The sequence below is a fragment of the Pezoporus flaviventris genome, unplaced genomic scaffold, assembly GCF_033815535.1.
Source record: "Pezoporus flaviventris isolate CSIRO_AGI_PZ_B2104156 unplaced genomic scaffold, CSIRO_AGI_Pfla_v1 ptg000007l, whole genome shotgun sequence".
Lineage (NCBI taxonomy): Eukaryota > Metazoa > Chordata > Aves > Psittaciformes > Psittacidae > Pezoporus > Pezoporus flaviventris.
The window spans coordinates 15,916,163-15,932,669 of record NW_026892555.1 but is presented as its reverse complement, the minus strand read 5'-3'; the positions used below and the strand labels follow the sequence as shown (position 1 = coordinate 15,932,669).

Genomic DNA, 16,507 nt, shown 5'->3' with positions numbered 1-16,507 from the left:
ATTTAATACCAACAATTATTCATAGATTAAAGTAACCAGAAGCCGAAAGTTTAAGTAATATGAAGATTTGTGCTCTGGATAAATAAACAAAGTGTATGGCCAGGTTCTTACTCGCTGGAGAGTTTTTACTTGTTACTTACCTACACAGCGAGGTGTTTTATTGTGATTGCTCCAGGTACCATCTGGCTGGCAGACTGCAGTAGTAAGTTCCTTGGCTGATAGTCTATATCCATCATTGCAAAAATAAGTAACACGAGTGCCAACTAAGTAATCTGTGGTTAATATCCCACCATTTAATGGAGCTTTAGGAATTCCACACGATATTGCTGAGTAAAGAGAAAGACATAGTTATTTTCTATCATCTTCTGCCCTATAAACTCCCGCTTGCTCACCTCAAAGTGTTTATGAATTGTAGTTCCCTGGAAACTATGCTAAGAAAGATAAGGAGGTTACTGGTGACAGCCAACATGGCTTCACTAAGGGCAAATCATGCCTGAACTGATTTGGTGACTTCTATGATGGGGTTACATCATAGAAGCTGCAGGATAAGCGAAGAGCAACTGACATCATCTACCTGGACTTGTGCAAGGCATTTGACAATGTCCCACGTTACAGCCTTGTTTCTAAAATGGTGGAACGAATCACCGATGGACCTTTCAGTGGATGAAGAATTGGCTGGATGGCCGTACTCTAAGACTTGCTGTCAGTGGCTTGATGTCCAAGTGAAGACAAGTAATGAGTGCTGTTTTGCAGGGGTTCTCTCCTCATTCCTCTCTCTCACACTGCTGTGCAGTGTTCTGCCCTATGTGCTTCTCCCCCTCAACTCTGCTTTCGTGAAACCCCTCCTGCAGTACTGCATCCAACTGGGTTCCTCAACATACGATATACATGGACCTGTTGGAGGAAGTCCAGTGAAGGGCCACAAAGATGGTCAAAGAGTTGGAGCACCTCTCCAATGCAAACAGGCTGAGAGAGTTGGAGTTATTCAGCCTGGAGATGACTTTGAACTACTCTGTAGTGAAACTGTACTGCTCAGTAGTAGGGGGAATGGCAAAGCTATTCTTGTCTTGTCTTGTAAATACCCTTTATGAAAGAACGTGAGAGCGATTTACTGATGATGTTCTCAAACTTTTGATACAAGTGATTGTACCATAAACTGACTGTATCACTCATGTATGTTGGATAATTTTCTCCTCAGCAAAACAATGGAAAATTAGATGTATGGAAGCAGCTTATTCCTGAGGCATTTTGCAGTAAAGTCTTTAGGTTGAACCTGAAGAGTTTGCTGTCGTGAGCTGCAGCTACATAGAATGGCCACAGATCACTTTGTGTGCATAAGCACTTGCTGGGAGAATTGAGTAAGTTCATATCATGTATCAAAGCTCACCTTATAATGTATAATTATAATTAACTGTTATTAATGGTCATTCCATTAATACATACATAAAATAATTTTCAATATGCTAACATTTGGTGGCAACAGTCTTTGTATTTGATCAGACACCATGAGATTACTAAGCACTTAACACCATTTGTTCTTAAAGTATTATCCGAGTATTACAACTATTTCTATCACTGAACTCAGTATGTTGAGAATAATTATCTGCTACTTGAATTTGGTAAATTGCTTGTTTTGATTTGTTGGTTTATTTTTAATTCAACATTGTTTGCAACATATAATTAACAATCTGATCAAGTTCTAGAAATAACTGACATGAAGGCAGTCCTTAGATAACTGATGTGGGAAAAAGGCTTAAGCAATATATGTAGCAAATGCATTGCCTGTGCTTTTTTTCTGGGGGAGGGGGGCAATTTCAGTTTTTAAAAATACAGGCAGACTTTTTATGTATTAAGACAAATTTCTCAAAACCTTTTAAACTGAGATTATGTCACCTTTAATAAAGGTTAGGTTGCTTTCCCTTAGAAACATATAGTTCAAAGACTTTTTGTCCATTAACATAGAACAGTCCCATATCATTTATCTCTGCTGGTTATTTTTAATAAAGACATGTCCAAAGTTTCATGAAAAACATTCATTCTAATAGCTCACTGAACAGTGACATAGGTTAAGCTATCAGAACAATAGTGCTTTTTTTTCAGGAAAGGAAGAATTAGAATACAGTTGTGATGGGTATTAAATAAGAATTTCCTTTACGTTGTTAAGTAGAAAAAGATTTGCTTTTTATAAGGCAGCAGAACTTGATGAAGTTAACTTGATGACTCTTTCAAATTTTAATTCAAACCACAGAAGATTAGAATGGCATCATAGGTAATGCATTTTAATCCAGCGTCCTGTTCTTGGAAATATAGCAAGTTTCAGGTCTATTTGCTATATAGTTCTTGTATCATAAACAAACTTTACTAAATATTCAGTCTCAAATGAACTTTTTGAGTAATTTCATATTTAAAATTTCTTGTGTTTTTTTCCCCTCACAGAGATGTAGATTATTCTTAGTATCTTCCAGTCTTAAGAAATTCTGTTGAAATACTATTTCTTTAAAAATACATTTGTTTTTTTAAGTTTTATCAGGCTGAAAAATTTTCGTAGAAAGGCACAACCATGATGTAATTACCTGCTATTCTTTTCTTAACTGATGGCTTACATTAGAAAAGGAAAAAGAAAGTTCCTTACATTGTATTGTTTTATAATGAAAGAATTTACCTTGACAAGCTGGGACTGGAACATCCCATGAATAATAACCAAATGGAGACTTCCTGCATACAGCAGTACTTTTCCCAATGAGCCGAAAACCTCTATCGCAAGCCCAGCGAACCATGCTGTTGAGCTGTCCACCTGTCTGACTGACAATGAAACCATGTGGAGGGGACTCTGGAGTACTACAGTAGAGAGCTTTAAAAATAAATATTGAATAAATAAAAGATACATTTAGAATCCAGATGACAATTCTTGACAATTCAGTCAACATCTAATAACAAGCTGAGAAAACATCAATAAGAGTTGTTAAGTAGTTGGATTTTGTGTCCTGATCACGCAGGTATTAAGCAATTTCACAAAGTTTGAAGGCAAAAAATAAAAGGGCTTCAGGTTTTAGCAGTCTCAAAGGAAATACAGTGGTAGTCCACTTGTATAACTGTTTTATCATCATCTTTCTTAAACCAAGTAAGCTACAGAATTTCAGTTCATGATAAAATTTATTGCAATTGTATAAATTTCAGTAGTATGCAATTTATTTTTTTTTATGATGGAAACATCAAGGGCAAACTGCACATAACTTTTTAAATAATCTTTTCCTTCTGGTCCTAAATGAATCATTAATTTCAAGTTCTGTGATACAATGAACTGAAGTGAGCTAGCAAATCCAAATAGATTTTAATTCTACTCATGAGCGTCACCATAAATCCATGGAAAAAACCACTGAATCTAGTAGGTCACTTGGGTTTAGCCTACCTTGCCAAAGGAATGGACCAGAAAGGACCTGCGACCTGAAAGCAAGGTTAAGATAAACGTTGTTTAAGAATTTTACTTCGTCTCTGATTGGTTTTGTTCAAGGATGAGCCAAGACTGCTTAGCCAAGACAGCAATTTCCCATTTTGAAGGAAAGAAAATTAAGTTAGAAGTTTGCTTCTAAGTTCATCCTTCATGCTTTGAAGACACATGAAAACTACTGGTACATATTTTTTCAGGCAAATACAGAAGTACTACTTCACTTGCGCTTTAGGCCTTCTGTGTTCCATGACTTCAGGGCAATGGTTTTCTCAGACAAAGGTTTATTCTGATCAGGATGAAATCATGTGGCTGTTTACTCTTTCTTTAAACACTGCCCTATCTTTCATATCACATGGTATGAAAATATTTTCTTCCTTACACTAAATTGCTTCTGCTTTATACTCTTGAAAGAATCAGATATATACACAACCATGCTTCTTCAGTGTATAAGAAAATATACTGTGACATTTTCTGTGTGGTACAGATCACCAGTAAATATTTCCTGTCTACCTCCTAATGGTTCTCTCACTGACAGTAGGAAGAGAGTTTTAAGAACTTTCTCTTCTTTCTAACAAGCAATATATGCAATGAAAATAGGTATCATACAATACATTATGTCTAGCCAAAAGTGGATCTTATCTAACTATACAACAAACATGTTACTTCTGAGAAAACTGTTCTCTCCTAAAGGGAAAGATGATGCTGATACTGATTAACAGACCTTTGTTAGTCTAATTATTTTTCTGCAACAGTGAAGTAGCCAAAAATTGAGTCAGGAAAAAAAACAAAAAAAAAACATAGCAGAAAGAATTTTATATTTATTCTCTACTGCTTTCTCCACTTTGTAAAGTGAAATTGTTTTATGCCAGTAACTTCTCCAGTATCTACAACTATTATCCCCAGTACTTTTCATTAAGTGTATTTAATGCCTTTTGTCATGATAAAAATAAATTGTGTAATTGCTGTCAACTGCAACAGATCTACTTTGACTTAATTAATGAATAGTAGTATCCAGTAAAAATTGATATTATACAATAATTCTGTAAAAGCAATTATATAAAAATCAATCATCTTTGTCAAGTACCATATTCACATCATATGCACAAATATGTTCATTTGAATTAATAGCACACACAATGTTGGCTTTTTTGGCATACTAACTGATCTTTTCTAATACTGATTGCTGCTTCTGTTGAACCTCACGAAGTTCCATCCTTCTGAGTTTCACAATTTTTCACCTTATATCTGTTTTCACTCCTGCCTTGTTACACCTCTTCCTCTGTACCACCTGAAGTGTTAATGATCCAGTAATGAACACAGAGGCACATGAATGCAAATAAGTGATGGGAGGGAGAATGAAAATGCTGCTTCTTTCATCTTTAGTACTGGCCTATGCCATTTTAAAGTCCTGTGAAATATTTGCTTAAATATCTACAGAGCATGTGCTTCATATAGTCTTCTTATTTTTTTTTAACTCACAAGATTAGCATCAAGAGGTTCATATATAAAGCAGGTTGGATTTCCTTTCGGTCTGGGAAATTAATGTTGCAAAATTTAGCTTACATTACCATTTTCACATGAGCAAATTATGTTGCACACTGAAATTTTACACACATTAAAGAAAGTCTGATTTACATACCTACATATCTTATCCTGAAACCTTTTTTATTGGTGCCATGATCTGCTGACCACCGGAGAAATACTTCATGGCCATGGCTGGTTATGTTTAGAGAAGACGAATAGTCCCCACTGAGTGAAATGAGCAATGGACTGTGACTATTTGGTCCTTGATACAAGGAAGAAAGAAGAAAAAAAAGAAAAAAAAAAGGAAAAAGAGAAAAAGGGAGTTACAAAGTTTAAAATAACATACAGTGAGCTATATACATGCAATTAATAGATATAAAAATATCCTCCAAACAATGGTAAAAAAATGTGAATTAAAAAATGGAAGTTGATATTATATGTTATACATTAGGCAGTACATATTTATTCAGAAAAAAAAATTATTTCTAAACATAATTAATCCAGTACAATTTTGAAAAAGTAATCCAACAGTTATTTTAGCACAACAAATGTGTGCTAATTTTTTTATTATTTTTATTATATTATTTTTATTATTTTATTATATTATTAATATTTTTTAAATGAAAAATCTTTTTCATTTAAGATTTTAATATATATATACTGACAAATTATGTTCTGCATAAACAATAGTGATTATACAGATGCAGTGTAAAATACATATATAGAGAAAAAGGATCATCCAAAGTTGTGCATCCCATAGTTACCATCAAACACCTCAAGTATATCAAATTCCTTTTCTGTCTGGAAGAATTCGAAGAACATGCTTATATTATAACCCTTTTCCACAGTAATGGTCCACGCACACATCTGAAGATTTGGGTAGCTGTCAGGATATCCAGGGCTCAGTATTACTCCTGTTGAATCCAGACGCATTTCATTGGCTGGACAGAGAACTGTGAAATAGAAAGATTGGTAAAAATGCTAAAGACCAACATTTATGTTTCATGTGATTGACAAGATTTTCCAGAGTTTATAAGATCTGCATTACTCATTTTAGCTCTGTAAATTAGAAAGATTGTCAACATTTTAGAAAATCATTCCAAAGTCAGAATAAAACTCTAAATTATGTATATCTTGAAAATAAGCCCTGCAACCCTCAGAAGTTATCAACTCATTACATTTTTCTTCTTTCATTCTCTAGAAGATAAGATATTCTTGTAGGCTGTACTTAAGTACAAAATTGTTGCATTGTTCAAAAACTGAACTGTAGACTTTTTTTCTCCCTCAGATTACTATTACTGTTAGCAATAATCCCAGGTAAAGTCTTGCACTGGAAGCAAAACTTGAAGACACTGTGATTTTTCATTGTCAGATTCTAAATAAAGAGTAACTAATCCTTCCCACAACCTGTCTGTATAAAGCAGCACCTTAATTTTGAGTTCCTCAATCAAGCTCCAAGAAGACTGATGTACCTGCACAAAATGCAAGCACTATTCAGACATGACGCCTTTGTTCTAGTAAATAAAAAACATGCTTCAAGCTGACATTGTGTTGCTCAGAAGGACTAACTAGACAAGAAGATGACTTATGCTAATTCAGCTACCTAGTTTTTAGATTCATAGAAACATCGGGAAATGCTAGGTTATTGCCTTTACGTGCAACAAAAACCTCTGTTTTTCTTTTACCGCACCTAATACAGTCCTATGTCTTTCCTTACCAAAAAAAAGCAGCAGAGTCCTTAAAATCAAAGCTTATGACTAGCAGTCTGTTGGTGTTATAATCCTTAATGAGCTAAAGAATCTCAGGATGACTTCTCCTTTTAACAAAAATGTACAATGATACAGCATTTCACCATAAGACAAACACTTTCTGAGGAAATTAAGATCAACTTTCCTCCTTCTAACACTGAGACAGACTGTCTCCCTGGTGAAGAGATATTAAGTCACATGAAGAAGAAGTTATAAAACACAGAATTTCTTAACTGCTGACAGCCTTTTTCCAAATTTAAGTCTAAGAAATAAGAAAAGGAACATGCTTTATCCTTTTTCTCGAGAACATTGCCGGGAGGCTCTAAACCCCACAACATGAGAGTGTTTCCTGCAGGAATGAAAAAAGACACATGCTCATCCCTGCTGACCTTTTCCATGGGTATTGCCAACCATACCTTCACCATACTTTAAAGAATTACTTTTTCTTATTTTCCACATCATATTCTGAAGTTATTCACATTCCACTTACAGCTGTGCTGGAAAATACACAGCAGCTCTGGCTATTCTTAACTGCCATAGTCTCAGGAGGAATACAGGATGCTAGCAGGAAAAATGCTACTTTGTAAATAATTTAACACAAATATTTAAAGTAGCTGCTCAAACTGAGAAAAAAAGTGTTTAAAAATATGATGAAGAGGCTTGATTTTGAATTTATCTTGATTCACTAGATCTACACAAATAACAATCCCATTAAATAAAAACATTTGATAATACCATTTCATATGGAAGAGAGTTAAACTTTCTCTTAGCTGTTATAATCACTCATGCTCTGCCAGCGAGGAGGAGCGCAAGAAGCTGGGAGAGAGCAAAACCACGACACATAACTCAAACTACCCAGAAATACATTTGACACCACAGCCTGTCATGCTCAGTATATAAAGTGGAGGGAGCTGGTTGCTTTGGGCTGGGTTAGCAGGTGGTATTTGTATTGTGCATCATTTGCTGGTCCTGGGGTTTATTTCTCTCCTGTTGTCTTCATTTTCATTACAATTGCTATTAGTAGCAGTAGCATTGTTATTACATTTTTTTAATTTCAATTGTTCTTATTTCAACCCAAGGCTTTCACCTTTGTCTGATCATCCTTCCTATCTCACTGTGTGGGGAGTGAGTGAGAGGTTCCATATTTAGTTACCAGCTGGGGTTAAACCATAACACCATGTTGCTGGAACTTTTTCCAGTAGTTGGTTTTGCTTTATGATAAATGAACAAGTGCCTACAGTTTATTCAGAACTGAACACTACTAAACAGGAGCCTTAATTGTTTTGTTTTTTTTATATTCACAACTAACAGACAAAACTGTGTTAGTACTCAGCTGTTACAAGTTATACAAGAAAATAACTGGATTTTAGATTTCTCCAGAACACTGAAAACAATGTTGGCTTATTAAATACAAAAATCATACTTTTATGGGGGAAAAGTCATTGGACTATGAAGACAGATAAGAGAATACAGAAGAGAAAGTGAGAGCAATAAAGAACAACCATCTTCATAAACAAACCTCGTAAAAATCATAGAATCACCAGATGATTGTGGTTAGAAAGAACCTTTGAACAACATGTAGTCCAACCCCTGCCACAGACAGAGACATCTTTTACTAGATTAGATTGCTCAAAGAGCCATCCAACCTGGTCTTGAAAAAAAGGAAGCAATCTGTCCACATATTTTAAAATATTGATCTCTCACTTTCAAAACAAGCATTTGATTGCTAACTTTAGAAAGTTGATTTTCCTGTCCTGTGTTTGTCTCAATTCATCAAGAAGAGATTGAATATAACACCCTAACATGAGAAAAGTCCTGTGGCTGGAATTTGGCTGCCAAACTACAGTGATGGGCTACTTGAATTACAGACTTTATTCCAAGTAAATGAAAGAATTGCTCTTGTCAGCTCCATACATACATATATATATATAAACACACACACACACAGAGAAGTGTGGCAGGAAGGCAGGAAAAGCATCTAGTAAATAAAAGACATGCTTCTTTTTTTTTTCATTTGGCTGCAGTGGTTTATTTACAGCCACTTTTGCTGATTCTGTATGATTCTGCTTTGCAAACTCTCCTCAATTTCAGGATCTTCAGCTAAATGTCCCTCAGGAATTTTCTAAACAGCTAAAGACTTCTTTCTGCTCAATGGATTCTCTTGGGAGTCGGGTAGACTAGAGCTAATGTAGCTGAGATATAGCTGAGAGTCATCACTCAAGAATTTCAGGGTCCTCTGATTATGATATAAAATACAGTTTGAATTTTCTTACTCTGAAGCTTTCATTTTATCCTGAAAGTAGAAGATAATTTCAAGGAAATTAAGGGCAAATTTACATGCTGCATATGGGAAATATGTTTTAACAAAAGAAGATGATAAGGATAATAAACACTGGCATAAGCTTGAATTTAGTGATTACTTTCTGATCTAAAGAAGGAAATGCTCAAGAATTTTAAGAAATACTTGAAAAATAGAAAGCAAAGTGTCATAGTTTTAAATAGTACTAAGTGTGGTGTTGTCATGGTTTAAGCTCAGCAGCTCAGCTGCAAATCACGCAGTCTCTCTCTCACTCCACCCCTTCTTTCCCTCCCCCTACTCCCAGAGGGACAGAGAGGAGAATCGAAAAGAATGCAACTCCCACGGGTTGCTATAAGAACAGTTTAGTAACTAAGGTATAACACAAATCACTACTGCTACCACCAATAATAATAATGATAAGGGAAATAACAAGGGAAGAAAATACACCACCTCACCACCAGCTGACCAATAACTCAACCCACCCCACCTGACTGAGCACCGACTGATACCTAGTTTAACCCTGCAGAACCGTAGCCCTTCCAGGTAACTCTCAATTACATCCTGGGCATGACGTGCTATGGTATGGAATACCTCTTTGGCTACCTTGGGTCAGCTGTCCTGTCTCTGCTTCCTCCTGGCTTCCCCTCCTCCCTGGCAGAGCATGAGGCTCAGGAAGTCCTTGGTCAATCTAAACATTGCTAAGCAGCAACTAAAAACATTGGTGTTATCAGCGCTGTTCCTAGGCCAAAAGTCCTAGGAACTTAGTGCTGCACCAGCTACTAAGAAGGAGAAAAATGACTGCTACTGCTGAACCCAGGACAGATGTAAACTAACCTGGAACGATTAAAATCTCCAAATAAAATCTTAAATATGTTTTGCTTCAGTATTTTCTCCTAGGGATACTTTACTATTGACAACTATGTCTTTACTGCAATACCTTGGATTCAAAATTCTGTTCAGCAGCACTTTTCAGATTTAATAAATAAATGAATGTTGAATGTGGGTATTAATTTCAAGTTAAAAATTGAAGCAAAATTGAAGCAAAACTCACCAAACAGTTGGTAAAGCGTCTAACATATACACAAGGTTACGGCAACAGAATTAAACACTGTGAAGTCTAACAACAAATCTATGCTCTGCTTAATGAAAAGAATTAGTGAACTAATACAAACATGAACCAACAGAAGTACTGAGTTAATTTTTTCAGAGTGGTTCTTATGTAGTGTGTTATAGCCTGCACAATTAAAGTATGGTAGCTTATACCTAAAACCTGTGTAGTATACTAAAATGACAAAAGAGATAAATTTTAGGCACAGAATTTTGTTTTGGGTCTTGCAATGAATATGAATATGCCTTCAGCAACAAATGCTGAAAGAATGCCTCAGGATCAGCACATAGGTCTCTGTTCATCATGTTTTAATCTTGTTTTGACTTTAACAGTGAGGTAATGTTATATCTGTCTAGTCACAGTTTCAATAAAAGGTGGAAAATATGAACATACACAGGCACGTACACACACACACGCACATACAGAAAGCCTATTATTTGGAATACCTTGAATAAAAAGGTAAGCAAAGTTGCACTGAAATACGGTGTTGGAATCTTGTTCACCCAAATCCATGCCATATTAATTTAGCATTTTTTAGAATTTCCATATTAATTTTCATATTATTATGTCTCATTATATATTATATTTAGACTCCCTCCAAATAAAAAGAACTGTGAAATTTTCACAAAGTAGAGCAGCAGTCCTTTAAACTCATCAAATTTATTAAAACATTACTACTTATTCTGCATTAATATATGATGCCTATTCACCATAACCAACAGTGCTAACACTGGGAATAATATCAAAAAGTCTTAAATATTTTCAGTATGCCATCTTTCGTAAAGACATAGTGGAGAGTATTTAAGTAATCACCATTCAGTTGGTTTGGCAGGAGGAAAAGAAAAAGGATAAAAGAACCTTGACAGGTAGGTGGTGCTCCATCCATCTGAAGCCTTTCACCAAGTCGGCAAGTCAGAATCTCATTACCAACCAATGTAAAGCCTGGTTGACACTGGTATCTTATTATGTCTCCTGTTTGGAAAAACAAAACAAGACAAAACACAAACAAACAAAAGAAACATTAAACAGTAATTAAGTAGGACTTTTTCTTTAAAAACATTATTGATTAATGAGGTTTCTTGCCATCATATATAATGGGATAAATGACCTCTGGCATAAACAACTTCGATTTGCCTAAGAAATGTGGTAAATGAGCATTGTGTTGCACACTGTGCTGCATTTATCATTGTTTTTCACCACATTATTTGTTGGATAGTTTGCTAATTTGTCTGGGTTTGACTGATGCTGTGTGAACCATGTGTCCACAAAGCTTTAAGCAATATAATTTATTGGATAACCATTATGAAATAAATTAACAGATAAGACTGAGTCAGTAACTCGTAAAATCCTGAGGGGGATGTGGAAAATAAATAGGAACTGGATTTAGTTGATATCTAACTTTAGCATAGTGAGAATGAAAAATTGTCAATTTCAATTAAGAAATTAAAAATTCATATAGGTTTATGTACCAATCAGAGAAAAATGTTGGTTTTCTCTTTGTTACCAGTATTGGACTCTAATATTGGACTCTACTAAAAATAAATTTATTTTTCTTTGCCATAATGTGAGCAAAATCAGTTGATCTGACATTTTACATTTGATCTTATAAATCATATTTCTTTGACATATAGGTGATTAGGTAATATTATTAATATGTCTTAGAAGTTCAGAATGTCCTCCCCTTCTCAGATCTTCTTAATTTTTACAAATTTGACTTTACTCTTCAGGTTACAATACTTTATTTCTGCTCCAGAATAAACCACTGTCTTATGTCATCTTTTGGGTTTTGTTTGTTTCCATATAAGGCAATGTTTCCTATTAAACATTATGAAAAATCTATTTTAAAATGAAATTAATTAGAAACAAATTACTGTGTTACTTATATATATGGGATTCACAAAGTTAGAGGAATGACTTTGTAAAAAATTTATTTTCGAACATAAATTAACATCTTACAAGCATGGCTTGCACCCTGAAAAGCAAGAAATTTCAGGTTTGTTGTGGTTTTTTTTTGTTTGTTTTTTAAGAAAGAAAAAGTTCCTTTTATTTTTCTTTTTGATTACCTATTTCAAATTCATCATCCTCAGTTAGAATTTCAGCATTTGGTATACTTGTTGGAGGCTGGCACACTCGGAGCTGGTAGGCTATAAACAGAAAGCAAGCATAGTTGACATTCCCATACTTAGTTAACTCACCCATGCAAACATAACTGATTCAATAACCACATTAATAGCATCAAATCAAACATCTATTCATTTACTTTGAAATTTTCAAGAGAACTAACAAAGGAAATATTAATTTCAGAATTAAGGAAAAATTGGAAGTTGCACCTGTGATCTTAATTATTTAATTTCAGTGGCAAAACTCTCTTCATAAACACCTAAAAGCTTAGAAACAGGTATCAATTTTCTCACTTATGTGATCTCATCTGAAAAGCATATATTTTATGTACTATGCAATCATTATTTTGGTTTGGGTTTTTTACAATACATTCTTACTGCTGAATGCTTCCACTTTTAAAACTGTAAAAAAGACAACATTTAGAATCCAAAATATTCTACCTAGATGAAGCATAACTGATGGACAGAACCAGTTTGAATGTGAAATTTCCTAGTAAATAAATATTGTGAGCCCATCCCACCTGCACATATTCTCAGAGAAAAATGTTGCTTTCAAACTTCAAATCCTGTTTCCCATGAAAAAAATTTCTGACTTAAAACATATGTATGCAACAGCCAAGCAAAATAATTAAGTGAAACAAATGATAAAAAAGGACAAGTAGGAAGAGCAGGCAGAAGCCATATAGCCGTATTTTTTTTCACAGAGAACCTGCACAGATGGGCTTATGTTTGGACAAAGACAAAATTCTCTTCAATTTGAATGCAATTAGGACAGAAATAGGCCAAAGAAATCACACTGAAGTACTTACACTGATAGTATGTATAGTCATCTACATTTTAAGGTGTACCTTCAGGTTGATCAGTGTTTCTGTTTTTCACTGAAACTACATTTTCATGTAGCATCTCTTATTAGCGAGGAAACATCACCTACTTATGGCAGATGATGATTCAGCTACATTTATATACCTCTTTCTTACTTCCTGTGCTGGTATCCTTTAGTAATTAAATTAGTCAATTTTTTTTGTCAGTCACAAAATTTATATTGTATCCAGGTAAAATCATTTGTTTCTACTGAGTAATCATATTTTAGAAGCATTGAAAGCAGTGAGAAGATAAGCACCTTGAACTGTACGGTCTTAATGCTACATTCTTTGCATATCACTCTTCACAGTGATTTTGATTGCTTGTTTGTTTTTTCTTGATTACTAGTAAATTTACTATGTGGTAAGAAAATATCTTATTTTCATAATTCGTAATTGTCTCTCATATGTTTGCATTACTTATGTGGTGATCAGTCCTATTAATAATAGCAACCCTTCTCTGAAAAAAAAGTAATTAAGTAAATCTTTTTCGCGAGTTTTCTGTCTGCAGTAATCTCTGCAGACAGCGAAATACTGCAGTTTGTCACACTTACCATGATAACTAAGTACAAAGAAGCCACTGGTAGTAAAGTCACTATGAAACTTGATCAGAATCTGATTGGAAGTGCTATAGACTGATTCTAATGCAGTGTTGCCACTAAATTGTCCAATCTGAGGAGAAGTTTGGTCCGGTCCATCCCTAAGGAAACAGATACAAAAAGGTTTTTCTTCGTTCAAACAAATATTTTAATTTTTGACTGTACTTCATCTTCCTGTCACAGACTGATCGTGTTTACATATCTGTATTTTCAAATGTGGCTATCAGGGAATAAATAAACCGAATACTCCTCATGTCCCCCAGTCTTCTGAATTTGGTCATTTCTAAGAAAAATAAGAGATTAGCATTATTCAGTTTTAAAAAGAAAATAAGTTAATATTGGCTTCATTAAAAATGTTTATACTCTAATGTCAACATTTTTTAACATAGCGCCCCCCCCCCCCCCTTAAATGTTACAATGCTATCTTAAATGCATGTACTGCTAGTATGATCTCTGCTACCTTATGGAAGACTGAAATACTCATTTAAATTGAAAAAATGAACCAAAGTTAGCTCTAAACAACAGTGGAACTGTACAGAGAACAGAATCATAAAGCAAAGGCATTATTTTTTTTTTTACTTGCTTCCTTTCAGATCAAAATACTGAAAGTTTAAATTTCCTAACTGTTATTGGGATAACATTCTAGGTGAAATCTGAAAATAAATATACATGAATAGCAGAATAGACGCTTTAATTACAGAATATTCTCCTAAAAGTGATGTTACTCTAAACACGATACAAAACATTTTAAAACATCAACAAAGAACATACAATGAACAAAACCTGGGTTATAGTATAGACAATTAATTTTAATGTAAGATCTAAATTTGTAACGCAGCCAGGACAACTGTTAGCTCATGAAATCACTTGGTAGAAAGGAAGAACCAAATGGAAGAAGCACTAAAGGTGGACAGTGGTGTTCTAGTATTTGTGGGATAAAATAGAGAAAAGATGTCTGTATGCACAAAAAAGTGTAATTTAATTCAGGAAAGATTCTGAAAGTCAGCTTAAATTTGATACACAAAGCATGTGGTGAAGAATTAAAGGAATTCAAAATTATCTGATTTTTATCAGAGCAATAGTCTGAATACATATTCTGATCAAATTTTGGTTAAAGACAAAGCGATCAAGTATCCAGGATGCGGGCCAAGACAGTTTGTAGCGCACATGATGAAAAAAACTCCAGGACCTGCAGAAATGTTCACAAAAGGGTGTAGAGATCTGTTTAATGCTTAGGAAAGTTGGAATGAAATCCTCAATTAAATGAATTTATATGAATACAAATTAGATTTTCATGCAACAGAAACATAATATTTAATATTCCAAATTGCTTCTCATTATTTTGCACTACTCAGACTACAAGACTCTCAACCTGTGGATTTTCAACCTGCAGATTCAATTACCAGTGGATTATTGTTTTAGGCAAGCTTTCAAAAGGTCTTAACCACTGTAGAAATGTCTAGGTGACTCACTGGTAACAATTTCAAGATTACTGTTTGAGATGTTACACTTCCTTATATCCTTCTGCCTTTACCAACTTTGCAACTAAGAACAATGGGGGCTTTAATTAAGACTAATGTCTGAAAAGATTTATGATAGACATGGAATCAAGTATATAGAAAATTTAATTTGTTTACATTTATTGTCAGCTCAGCTCTTCTTGTCATAGCCAAATATAGTCTCTCCTTTTCTGTACTCTTAACAGTTTAAAAAAAAACAACTTGCAAGAAATTAAGAAAGTGTTGCTGTAGTTTCTTGTATTATATACATCTGCAATTGCTTATTATCACTCAAACATTTTTTCTCTTGGTTGTTGATGAACTGTCCTATTGATTCTTCTGTACACTTCATTAACAAACTGAGGCACACTAGTATCGTTTTTGAATTCTTAAGACAAGGGCTATGAAACTTCATGTCTAGTGCTATATCTAGAATGGCACATTAGAAAGCACGAATTAGTGCAGTTTCCCCTAGAGAGAGCACCAGTTTCAAGGGAAAAATCACAAATATACTCTTTTTAATCCATATTTTGCTGCATAGTGTCACAAGAAGATTAAAAAAAAAATATATGAAATGCTAAAAGTGTTTTCTTACCAGACAGTTATGAAATCATATATTGGCTCTGTTTGAAGAATTGTGAAATTGATGTAGATTCCATTTCCAGGTGGTACTCTTACAAGCCAGAAACAGTCTTGAAAGTTTGGATACTCATCAGGGTATCCTGGAGAGTATATGGTGCCATTCATCGCAGTTATATTTCCTCCACAGAGAGCTATAAAAAGACATTTGTGTTTAAAACACATTAGTTGCTTTTTGCATTCTACTTAGACCATGTAAAAGCTCTTCTTTTAAACACATATAACTAGATTGTGTAAAACCATTGCTGTAATTTACTAAGTTTTTTGCAGAGTCAGAAGTCTATTTTGACATTATTGGTAAAATCTGAAAGAAAAAAAAATAATCCTGATGTCATAAATACTATCAGAACTGGAAACTAAAGTAATGTTTAGACACTGGGTTAAATTATTCCCTGTACCATTGGAAACCACTTTGTTACAGCTTTGTTTAAATGGCAGCTACAAATTAGCAGAGAATCTCATTAATTGCTTCCATTTATTTTCACAAGAAGTTAGCTCACCTAAATTATCAAGTGAGAGAAGGGATATGCTAATCGAAGGATGGGGAAAAATTAGAGGGGAATTCAAAAATGAAAATATTGCATGCTACAGTATGAACAGCAATTTTGCATTTCTGGAGACAAATTCTGGTAGACAAAAGTCCTTTATGTAATTCTTGATGAA

At 34.2% G+C, this 16,507-nt stretch overlaps 1 protein-coding gene across 3 annotated transcripts in view; it reads right to left on the bottom strand.

The window, feature by feature from the left end:
* CSMD3 (CUB and Sushi multiple domains 3) overlaps positions 1–16,507 on the bottom strand; it is a 601,317-nt gene that overhangs the window by 75,019 nt on the left and 509,791 nt on the right. For all 3 annotated transcript variants that reach the window (XM_061447844.1, XM_061447845.1, XM_061447846.1), the window contains 8 exons: positions 15,801–15,978; positions 13,662–13,807; positions 12,191–12,271; positions 10,986–11,099; positions 5,737–5,925; positions 5,088–5,234; positions 2,663–2,851; positions 141–326 (listed from right to left, as the gene is read on the bottom strand). In XM_061447844.1, the coding sequence (XP_061303828.1) occupies positions 141–326; positions 2,663–2,851; positions 5,088–5,234; positions 5,737–5,925; positions 10,986–11,099; positions 12,191–12,271; positions 13,662–13,807; positions 15,801–15,978 (1,230 nt within the window). The remainder of the gene's footprint in view (positions 1–140; positions 327–2,662; positions 2,852–5,087; positions 5,235–5,736; positions 5,926–10,985; positions 11,100–12,190; positions 12,272–13,661; positions 13,808–15,800; positions 15,979–16,507) is intronic.